This window comes from Vigna angularis, chromosome 6 (genome assembly GCF_016808095.1).
Source record: "Vigna angularis cultivar LongXiaoDou No.4 chromosome 6, ASM1680809v1, whole genome shotgun sequence".
NCBI lineage: Eukaryota > Viridiplantae > Streptophyta > Magnoliopsida > Fabales > Fabaceae > Vigna > Vigna angularis.
The window spans coordinates 3,439,158-3,451,469 of record NC_068975.1 but is presented as its reverse complement, the minus strand read 5'-3'; the positions used below and the strand labels follow the sequence as shown (position 1 = coordinate 3,451,469).

Here is a 12,312-nt window from a genome sequence, read left to right as displayed (position 1 = left end):
TTATATACTGATAAGTTATGGACCAATCTTAGGTTATCATATTACAAAATATAAAAAAAAATTGATGGAAGGTTACCATGAGGGCTAACATTTAGTGTTTGAGCAATTACATCTTGGTCTATAAGTTTTTATAGTTGGGAGTTTTATAATTTTCAAATAGACTTTTCATCTTGTACTACTTGCATTTGATTTTGTATAAATGATTCTTTAGATTTATTTATGACCTACATATAATTTTATTGTTTCGAGTGTGGGGTTAGAGATCACAATAAAAACAGTCATTCACACTTTTCTCCAAGCTTCCAAACATGTTCTTCTGTTTCGGCTACAAAGTTCTTCCGAGTCCTTAATAGTCTGTGTCTCCAAGTTGTGCGGGGTATACTTGCCAAAGGTACTTCAACAATCAAGTGAGTATTATGACCGTTCGGGTAGCATAATAAAATTTTAAATTCTCAATAAATGCAATCACCTATCTCCTTACCTTAAACTCATATTTATAAGTTTTTAGATGAGCTTATCATTAGTATAGACTTAATTATGACCCAATATCTAATAAACATACTTTACAGATAAACTTGATTGTGGGTGATACTTAAGGTTTTTAAGTGTTCATGACTGGTTGGTCATTCTCGATGTTTGACCAAATGGTCGCTTGATTTGTACTTTAGTATGCCGTTATCCTAAGCCACTGGATAGCTGCCGAAACGGTCCTATAATACACTTATGAATTTGAGAGATTACTACTTCATTAAACAATAAAAATTATGATATTATTTATTATTAAAACAATGAGTGTTCCAAACAAAATTATGAAAGATATATTTTTATTTAATGATGTATAATATGTTTATACATTAACAATTTTTTATGAAAATAAGTAAATCAGTTTGTTAAAAAAATGATAAAGTTATAAGTTCATTAATAACTTATATAAATTAAGACAATGAAAAGTTGAATGAGATTAGTGCATTTAACTTTACAACCGTTGCTTAATATTACTATTCAATTTTTTTATGACAATTAAAGAAAAATATTATTTTTTAATTATAATTATAGAAGTAAATATAAATAAATTTTATATTTTTATTAAAAATGGATTTTATAGAATTTTTTTATTATAGATAATTATTTTAGTTTAACAAAATCGTTAAATTTTAAACAAAAGGGTGAAATTTCAAAAAGAAAAAAGTAGTTAAATTTTAAAAAAGTTTCAATTAAAAGATAAAATAGTAAAATAATTAAATAGGAAACAAAATATGGATATTAGAAAGGAGAATTTCCTGTACATGATAATTATAATATATAAGTATAGATTGAGAATATACTTAAATTTAAGGAATTGTAAATTGCCTATTAAGATAAATAATATATTAGTTGAATTATATGATAAAACAGACTATGTTTGTTTGATTTGAATGTACTGTTTAAGGTTATTTGCGAGGAAGGAATTGTGAAATTTACCGTATTTGTCAAAGATTTAAAAGCGAGTGATTAAGAGGATTTGAGGGATTGGAGGAAAAGTGAATTCTCGTATGATAGGTCGGATTTGCGATGATTGCAAGTAAAATTACCAAATGCTCCCGAAGAGCAAGCAATCATACATGCATCCATACTCATTAGCCATTGAAGTGGATCTTCGTGGTCTCCGTTAACGTAAACATTGAAGAGGTTGAAGATGAAGGGTTGTCTTGTGATGAAGGTTGTAGGTGAAGTGAAAGAGGATGACATTGCTCAAACTGCGGAGGTTGGATCTCATTCCACTTGGAGTTGTATTTGGTTACACGACCTTTATTTGATTCCATAGGGGCTGTATTCGATTACAGTCCCCCGTATTCGGTTCCACCATGAGGTATTCAGTTCTACCATTTTGTATTCGATTCCATAATATGATATTCGGTTCCCACATGCGTTAATAACAACAACAACAACAATAATAATAGTAAATAATGATAATAATAATAAAAATAATAATAACAATTAATTATAATAATAATACAAATTTTTATCATGTTAAAAATTATTTGTTTTCTCCTCGTAATAAATTTTACAATATATATAACATTAAAAAATTATCATTTTTTATTACTTATACTTTGGTTCATAAATTTTACTTCCAACTCCATTCTCATTCACCTCCAAATCTCTTTAAAAAACAACAATCAATTCACTATCAAGTCCTCTCAAATCTCTCTTTGCCAAATCCATCATGTAAAGTGAACACAACCATAATAATACTTTAATTTATTTATTTTTATTATATATATATACACATTAATTAGTATTCATTCGAGTCAACTGAATCGATTGTTAGGACAATTAGTTATAATGTTGAATAATTTAAGATAAAGTATAATTACTACTTATTAAATTATAAAAGATAAAATATAATTTATAAATATAAGTTTGAAATAAAACGTGAGATTGCATTTATTATATTATTGATACATGTTAAAAAGTAATTTTGATATTGGAATAAAACAATTTTAAAACCTTTTAAACTACTTTCCAATATGTTGACCTCATCCTATCCCAAAACAATATTAAATAACCTCATTTTCATAACTAGTGATAATAAATTTAATTAATTTACACGAAGTCCTGCGTTTATTTTTTTTTAAATTAGAACTTTTATGTATATTTAGTAATTTTATCTTATAGAGGTAGTTTTATAACAATTCATATACTATTTTTTCTACAATAATTTGAACATGTACATTGATAATTGTTGTCAATATTTTTATTGCCGAACACAAATTATATGATATAATTTTGTTGTCATTGTATTAAAAGTACACTACATCAACCATATTATGATATGAAAAGTTTATAATTTGATCATACTCTTAGAGATCTATATGAGATTTATATGTTCAATATAATTTAATAAACTAATAGAAATGTTATAATTAAAATTTTAAATTATGTTATCAAGAACGACATTTTATTAGAATTAATAATTAAACAGGGAAAAATGAGAAAAAAAAGAGAACTAAAATGAAAAAATGTTTTATACTCAAATTCTCTTGAGTAAGCCAGTAGGACCTATCCCCACTCTACACCCGTACAGGGTCCCTTCCCATGCCCTAGAAGTGTGGTTCTAGGGCATCTCAGTAAGATCCAAGGACTGCTGTGGTACCCGAAAACCCTATTTTCATATTCCAACAATTTAATTAAATTAAATTTAATAATGATAAAAATAATAAATTTATATTCCAAATTCTTAGCTTCCAATTCAGAAATGGTTGGTTATTCAGGGAAAAAGAAAGGCTCCATGATTTAGAGTTTTTGATATTTGAAAACTTGTCTTGCACCCTTTTCCCTCACAGATCCATCTTTTCTTTCCAACGCACTCCACTTCAAATCAGTTCACATTTTCCTTTCACAGATTGCTTCCACTTTCTCTCTTATCTTCTTTTCCATTGCATTAGGTTCAAAGATAAACCTTTAACAACATAGACTCACTCACACCAACGCCAGCAATGAAGCACCCAAAACCCCAAACCCAAACAAACCCAACGCCATCACCCTCGTCAAGATCGTCATCCTCATCTTCTTCACTCTCATCGCACCTTGCAATGGTGGAGCTCAAGCAGAGGATACTCACTTCCCTTTCCAAGCTCTCCGACCGCGACACGCACCAGATCGCGGTTGAGGACCTCGAGAAGACCATCGCTGCGCTGTCACCGGACGCCATTCCCATGATCCTCAACTGCCTCTACGACGCCGCCACCGACCCCAAGCCCGCCGTCAAGCGAGACGCGCTGCGCCTCCTTGCCGCCGTCTGCGCCGCCCACGCCGACGCCGCGGCGGCGCACCTCACCAAGATTATAGCGCATGTGGTGCGCCGACTCAAGGACGCCGATTCTGCCGTTCGCGATGCCTGTAGGGACACTGTCGGCGCACTGGCCGCGCAGTATCTGAAGGGCGACGGCGGCGGAGGGGGGGTCGGGACGGTGGTGGGGCTGTTCGTGAAGCCGCTGTTCGAGGCTATGGGGGAGCAGAACAAAGGGGTGCAGGCGGGCGCGGCAGTGTGCATGGCGAAGATGGTGGAGTGTGCTGGCGGCGGAGGGGAGGCGCCGGTGCCGGCGTTCCAGAAACTTTGTCCGAGGATCTGCAAGCTGCTAAACAGTCCCAATTTCATGGCTAAGGCGGCGATTTTGCCGGTGGTTGCCAGCTTGTCACAGGTGAGAGGACTGCATTGTTGTGGATTGGGTGAAGTGGGATCGAGGGTTGGTGTATTGATGTGAGTTATTTTGAAGAGAACTTAGATGTAGTATCATAGGTGCTATTGGTTTTGTTCTTGAATGAGATTTGGAGTTTTACTTCAGCAATTCAGGATGATAATTAATGGAATCTGTTATTGTTAAGGCTATTAAGGTAAAATTCTACTTCTGACTGGAGAACAACGCTTAAGTGCATCGAAGTTTTTGTCCATTATGAAATGGTTTGTGGAGCTTGAACTTGGAGGGTTATTTTGGTCATTATTTGGTAAAGTGCTTTTGTGCTTGCTTTATTTGGAGTGTGAATGGAGCTTTGGTGTAAAGCATTTCAGGTGCTTTGGTTATTTTGGGTTGCGTAGTTTTATATAGTGCAAATATTAGATTCAGATCTATTGGTGTTTCTTTAGTTCAGTTCTCAAATCAGATTTGGAATTTCACCTCCATGACTTTTGTAATGAAGATCTGCATTAAATGTTCGCTTAGATTATTCAGGTATAGAGGAGTGGTTGAGTTATATGTAGGGAGTACCCTGCCAATGGAAATACTGGATATAGTACCATACATGCTATTACTATTTTTCTCAAACCAGATTTGAATTTCATCTTTATACAGGATGGCATTCAATAGAATCTTTTATTATATAGATTATTCAGGTGAAATTTTAATTCTTATCGGAGAACCACACCAACATCACTTCACTGCATCTAAATGTTGTCCATTATGAAATGGTTCTGAGGAGTTTGAACTTGAAGGGTTATTTTGGTCATTAGGTGATCCAATGGTTCTGCACTTTATTTCGGTATGAATGGAACTTTAATATACAGCATTTTGAGGTGCCTTGATCAATATGGGATGTAGAGTTTTCTTTAGATCAAAAGCTTTGATGTAGATCCATAGGTGTTATTTTTATTCTGTTCTCAAATCAAAATTATTGGAGTTTCTTCTCCATGATTCTCATAATAAAGGTTTGCATTTTTCATTGAAGGTCCTCATAGATGATTCAGGTAAGGATGAGTGGTTTAGTTTTAACTAGGGAGGGAGTACCTTGCCAAGAGCAGCACTAGTGTTGCTTTGAGTTTGAACTGAAGGGTTATTTTGGTCATTAGGTATTGTGCTTGCTTTATTTAGGGTATGGACAGAGCTTTAGTGTAAAAGATTTGAGACGCTTTGGTTATTTTCAGATATAGAGTTTCCCTTATGGCAAAACTTAGATGCAGATGCTTTCTTTTTGGTTTTCTTCTCAAACGGGAATTGGAGTGTTACCTTAATGATATGGCGGAGTGCTTGAGTTATATCTATGGAGTACCTTGCCTAGGGGAGCACTGGTGTTGATTTCAGTTTGAACTTGAATGGTTATTTTGGTCATTAGGTGGTCCTGTGGTTTTGTCCTTTCTTTATTTGATGCATGGAGCTTTAGTTTAAAACATTTAGATGCTTTAGTTATTTTGCGATAGAGTTATCTTTAGATTAAAACTTAGAAGTAAATCCTATGGCATTTTTTGTTTCTATATTCAAATATGAATTGGAATTTCACATCAATGATTTGTGTAATAAAAGTTTCATTAAAGGTCAGGACAGGATAGTTTTGTGCTTGCTTGGTTTGACATGACCAAACAAAATGTGCGATCATTTGTGTAATAAAAGTTTCATTAAAGGTCAGGACAGGATAGTTTTGTGCTTGCTTGGTTTGACATGACCAAACAAAATGTGCGATCCATATTCAAGTAAGTTACTTAGAGTAGCTTTTACTTTTCACATCTGAATTGTGGATCTGAGGTTTCAAAGGCTAATCCAAACACAGACTGACTTGGATATGAAACTCTAGTTCTAATTAGAAAACAGTGTTAAAAGTACTTACAAAACTACGTTTAAATTTTGGCATTTTGTTATTAAGAGACTATGGTGGAGTCATTTTTATATAATCAGGAGGAGCATTGGTGTTGGTTTTAGTTCTCTTGCTGGATCCAAAACGTATCACTTTTTATCCGTATGTCTGGCTCTGTTCCGTTCTATTTTAACTCTTAACATGCTAAACAAATGCTAGTGTTTGTTTATTGTAGTAGATTCATTAGGGTTATGAACCACTGAGATTTAGTTAGAACTGATTATATTGACAAAATCATTTATAGAATTGAATTTAACATGGCCATATGTGGTGATAATGATGTTTGAAAGTGGCTTTGGCAACTGCAGAGGCTAATCCCAATGAAGTTCGACGGAAGTTGCAGTTCAATATTTGGCATAGGTCTATCAGATTTGGATGATAGAGGCTGCAAAGATCCATGTCTTTAATTTTGATTCTGTTGGTTTGCTTGTTTTTGTCCAACTTGGGGCCATTAATCGCCAACTTACCATTTTATGATGTATAGAATTGGTATGAAAATTCCTTAGAGGTAATTGGGTATTGATTGCAGGTTGGAGCGATTGCACCACAAAGCTTGGAACATTTGCTGCCTAGCATCCATGAATGTCTTTCTAGTACGGATTGGGCAACACGTAAAGCAGCAGCTGAGGCATTAAGTTCATTGGCATTGCATTCAAGCAGTTTGGTTGCTGATAAAGCAGCACCTACACTGGCAGTACTTGAGGCTTGCCGATTTGACAAGGTAGAATTTGCCGTGAGATTTCCTAATTATAACTTGTTGACATCCCATGCTATTTTCATTTTGATTCTTGGTGTTATCACTTATTGCAATTCTTATATTATTTAAATATTGTGTTTCTAAGAAGGAATTTATTCAACAAGGAGTATGTTTCGTAAGTCCAATAACTTAGTTACTAACTTATTTAATTAACTTTTAAGTTAGTTTGATCTCTATAAAAGTGTTTAGTAAGATAATTCAAAATGGCTTATGTAGGAGCTTATATCTTACGAGCAAGCTACTTCAACTGGCTTCTTGCTTATTTAATTTTGTTCCATTACTATCCCTTATGTTTAAATACATTTCCTTATCATTCTTAATTTTTTTTCCTATTTTCAATTTTACAGTGACAAACATTTCTTCTCCACCGGTAATTACAATTTTACAAAGATAAAATTATTACATGATATTATGTGAAAATTACACACAATAAAAGTTATAAAAAAGATCCTCAGAAATAATAATTTAAATTGAGAAATAAAAAAATTAAGCTTTTGAGAATTAATAAAAAATAAATTTTGATTAATATTCATCACATTAACTAATTTAAATAAGGTGAGGTGACTTGTCCAAATACAAATAACATATACACAACTTTGAAAAATATAAACAGAAACACTGAAAAGATTAATAAGAATTTAATTATTTTCAATTTTACAGTGGCAAACATTTCTTCTCCACTGGTAATTACAATTTTACAAAGATAAAATCATTACATTATTTTGTGAAAATTACACACAATGATTATAAAAAAGATATCAGAGATAATAATTTAAATTGAGAAATAAAAAATTAAACTTTTGAAAATTAATAAAAAATGAATTTTGATTAATATTCATCACATTAACTAGTTTAAATAAGGTGAGGTGACTTGTCCAAATATAAATAACATAGATAAATTTGAAAAAAGTAAGCAGAAACACTGAAAAGGTTAATAAGAATTTAATTATTTTTTAAAAAACAAATTATAATAGCATAATATATTTTTGTCTAGCAAACACAATTTTTTTAATATAACAAAATTTAAGGTCTAGGGTTTAGAGTTTATGTAGTTATTCCTTTTATATTTACCAACTAGCTTATCATTTAATTCTACAAACATTTCCAATCCAATAAACTAGTTTATCAACTTGGAACTTTTAAGTTTAGAACTTTTCAGCTAGCAGCTAGTTTATTAGTTAGAGGCTAGCAACTAGTTTATTGGTTAGAAGCTATTTTATTAGTTACCAGCTACTTTATTATAGTCTAGTTTTACCAAACACACCCAAGGAGTGAGAATTATTTTTCTGGTCAGCAAGGAGTGAGGATGTTTATCGTAAAAACATTAAAGAAGGTAGCCACAAAATATTAGCCTTTTCCTGTTGACTTTGTTCTTGCATTCTAGTGTATCTCATTCAAAGAGCACTGAAGAAATTATGTGCCGACATAGAGTTGACAGTGCATTTAATTGTGACTGGTGTATCAGGTGTCTGACAATAGTACTACTTATGCTGTTCTCTTTATAGTCTGGGCCAAGGATCATTGGTCCGAGTATGCCAGATTTTAATATGTTGAAACTCCATTACTGGAGAACTAATTCTTTGCTTTATTATCTACTTTCCCCCCCTAAATTAATGTATTATTGTCCTCAGATAAAACCTGTAAGAGATAGCATCAACGAGGCATTGCAATTGTGGAAAAAGATCTCAGGGAAAGGAGATGGGTCTCCTGATGATTCAAAGCCCTCGTCTGGTAGGATGTTTGAGTTGTCGGTCATTGTCTGTTTCTTATCCTAGTTTATGTTGGTGATGATTGTTGTTTTTATGCTTTAGATGGTGGGAATGAATCAGCTATTTCGTCAGAGACAAGTGACCCAAAAAAAGTAAATCCTGATGAGAGGAAGACTGATTCATCAGTAAAAGATTCATCAACTAGTTCTTTGAATCCGGATTCAACTTCTAAGGCCAAAGCAGCTGGCATCTCTGAGAAGGCGGTTGTAATACTGAAAAAGAAAGCACCAGCCTTATCTGATAAAGAGCTAAATCCAGAATTTTTCCAAAAACTTGAAAGAAGGGGTTCAGATGATTTGCCAGTGGAAGTAGTTGTTCCTCGGAGAGGCCTCAATTCTTCTAACTCCAACAACGAGGAAGAGTCAGAGGCAAATGTTAAAGATTCAAAAGAAAGAACAAGTTCTGTTGGAAACATCCCTAACGATGATTTTCATGGATCCCTAAGTAATAAATATCGTATCTTTGAGAGAGGCAATGATGGAAATTCCAAACAAAGGAATTATGATGATTTTGGCCATGACAGATACTCCGAAAGAAGGATGAACTCAAAAGAACTGAGGACTAAGGCATATGATACTGATGATAGAACTGAAAATGATCAGAGGGAGGGTTCTGCCAATCTTGCAGGTTTTTCTAAAACTGATGGTCAGTCTGACGTACCCTTCTCCAATAACAGAGGAAATTGGTTGGCCATCCAGAGGCAGTTGCTGCAACTGGAAAGGCAACAGGTTCATCTAATGAATATGCTTCAGGTATGGTCAGTGTAGCACAAAAAATAGTTCTGGTATTATGTTTATCACAAGTGATAGATGTTTAAACAATTTTGCAGGATTTCATGGGTGGTTCGCATGATAGTATGGTGACTCTAGAGAATAGAGTGCGTGGCCTTGAGAGAATTGTTGAAGACATGTCTCGAGATTTATCCATATCATCAGGTCGTAGAAACTTTACAGGGTTTGAAGGATCATCTAGCAGGCCACCTAATAAGTATAATGGTTTTAATGACTACTCCAATTCCAAGTATGGAAGAGGTGGTGATGGACGCATCCAATTTGGTGAAAGATTTTCCCAATCTGATGGAAATGCTCTGGGAATGAGGGGAAGAGGGCCATCTTGGAGATCTGACATGTCTGAAGGGTGGGATCTTCCTGGTTATGGTGCTTCTAGAAATAATAGCCAGGTTTCCTCAAGGAGGACTTTTGGTGGTAGTTCTGCTGATGGAAGATCACCGAAATCTGTGCATGAGAGTGATCAGTCAGGAAACAGGAGAGCTTGGGATAAAGCAGCACTGCCCATCCGGCTTGGTGAGGGACCATCTGCCAGAAGTGTCTGGCAAGCTTCCAAGGATGAAGCTACCTTGGAAGCAATTCGAGTTGCTGGTGAGGACAATGGAGCATCTCGAGCAACGAGGGTAGCAATCCCTGAAATGACTGCAGAAGCTCTGGCCGATGACAATGTTGGGCAAGAGAGGGATGCCATCTGGACTTCTTGGACCAATGCAATGGATGCCCTTCAAGTAGGTGACACAGATTCAGCCTTTGCAGAAGTATTGTCCACTGGTGATGATATTTTGCTTGTAAAGCTAATGGACAGAACAGGTCCTGTAATTGACCAACTTTCAAGTGAAGTTGCATGTGAAATTGTGAATGCCATTGGGCAATTCTTGCTGGACCAGAACATGTATGACATCTGTTTGTCTTGGATTCAACAGGTATGACTTTTTCTTCTGTTTGAATTTCCGTTCTTCTTGTCTGAATATGTGTATTCTTTAGTCACATGAATCCTCTCATCAAAATAGCACCTTAAAATAATTAGGGATGATTTTGGTATTTCTTTATATTTTATCAGTGTCAACACTAGTATAGTATAAAACCATGAAATAGATCTTCATCTAGAAAAATTATTATACTTTGTTAAAGGGTTTCATGACTCGTCTGTGTAATCCTGTCTCAAGATCTGGTTTTCAAATTGCTACAAGATCACAACTCCTGTGGATTATAAGTGAAAAATCTCATCTTTCAGGCGGTGTGGCCATTAATGTTTTCTTGCGTCAATGTTTTGTTGGAGGGCTTGCTTATATGTTTCTTCTTTATAATTTATCAGCTAGACAATTGACTTAGTGCAGTGACGGAGAACCCGCTACTTCATTAAATATCTGTTACTCAAACCATAATTTATGCCTCTTTAAGCAGTCACTCAGATATTAATTATTTTTTGGGCGAGTTTCGTGTCCTTGTCTGCATTAGCATGACTCAATAGTTGTGAGCAATGCCAGGGACTGTCAGGTGCACTCTTTTTTATTGGTAGATGGTCCAGATCTTAAGCGTTTCATGTTCAGTAAGGCTCTTCGAAAGGGAGCAATATCGGGTGTATTTGGCAATCAACATTGATTTAATTTAATGTGCTACTTAGACTTAACCTACCAAAACCCAAGGTTGGATAATATAACCCTTAGTCCCTTTCCATAACAGGGTTTGTATAATTCCCTGTTACATGGAATCACATCTCTTTTCAAAATGTATATGACTGATCATTAATTCTGATTTAAAAAATTGTTGGTTATATGTGCATTCATTCGTTCGAATGATAATTCTGCACCAAATTGCAACAAAGAGCTTGTTTAGCAATTGATGTATACTTCATAATGTTGAATTCATCTCCTTTTGCTATCTTCTTTTGCCTGCTTTTACATCTCTTCTGATGCATAATATATTGAATTCATGACCATAATGTTCAGTTGCTGGAGATAGTATTGGAAAATGGAGCCGAAACCTTTGGCATCCCCATGGAAGTGAAGAAAGAGCTATTACTGAATTTACATGAAGCTTCTACTGATACTACTGAGGCCTGGGAAGGGGTACATCCAGATCAGCTTTTATTGCAGTTGGCATCAGCCTGGGAAATTGATCTACAACAGCATGACAAATAGCTCAGAGAGAACAAATCATGCTCTGCGATTGAAATTGAATCGAATGGTATCAGGTGCAATTTGAATGCCACAGATTAATGTTCCCCTTTCCCCTGCATCTTGGTGAACTCAGGCTGATCCTATACCGGTCAGACCAATGTTTGACCGTTGAATATCACCATTATTATTTTTGTTGTATCAACAGATATTGTCATTACTAAGTGGCAGTGTCTGGTTGTCAGAAATGGTCCTGCTAAAGACATTGTGTAAATTGAGACGAATGGACAAGTCTTCCATGTAATTATGATATGTAATCTTTCTTCATTTCCGGGTTCCATTTCCACCCTTTTCTCTGTTTCTGCTTAAAATGAATATATATATATATATATATATATATATATATATATATATATATATATATATATATATATATATATATATATATATATATATATTATAAAGATACACACACATATATGTATAATCACAAGCAAACTACTGATTTTTTTTTTCTTATTTGGAGAAGATAGAGAAACCCATATTTGGAAAACATAAAACAATTCACGATTGACAGGGATTGGGATTTTGGAAGTTAAGGAAAAAAAATTAAAATATAATTCATATTGATGATAAAGGATCGACATTTTATTTTCCTTTTCTTTTCCTTACAGTTTCTTCATTAATCAAGAAATTTAGATTAAATATAATTATTTCTTAAATCAATTATATTTGCTGGTCACCCGAGACAATTGTGTTTTTTACCAAAAGGAATT

The 12,312-nt window shown here is 34.2% G+C and overlaps 1 protein-coding gene across 1 annotated transcript; it reads left to right on the top strand.

The window, feature by feature from the left end:
- Positions 1-3,234: 3,234 nt before the first annotated feature.
- LOC108343026 (TORTIFOLIA1-like protein 1) lies at positions 3,235-11,863 on the top strand. The gene is made up of 6 exons (XM_017581043.2): positions 3,235-4,184; positions 6,635-6,826; positions 8,494-8,593; positions 8,674-9,383; positions 9,461-10,342; positions 11,369-11,863. Exons 1-6 carry the CDS (start codon positions 3,480-3,482, stop codon positions 11,558-11,560), a joined length of 2,781 nt encoding a protein of 926 aa, XP_017436532.1. The 5' UTR covers positions 3,235-3,479; the 3' UTR covers positions 11,561-11,863.
- Positions 11,864-12,312: the final 449 nt, after the last annotated feature.

Bases quoted from the DNA above. Each gene is read 5' to 3' on its own strand.
- LOC108343026 (XM_017581043.2), top strand. From the start codon at position 3,480: ATGAAGCACCCAAAACCCCAAACCCAAACAAACCCAACGCCATCACCC. The intron at 8,594-8,673 runs GTAGGATGTTTG...TTTATGCTTTAG, and splicing joins TGATTCAAAGCCCTCGTCTG to ATGGTGGGAATGAATCAGCT. The intron at 9,384-9,460 runs GTATGGTCAGTG...ACAATTTTGCAG, and splicing joins ATCTAATGAATATGCTTCAG to GATTTCATGGGTGGTTCGCA.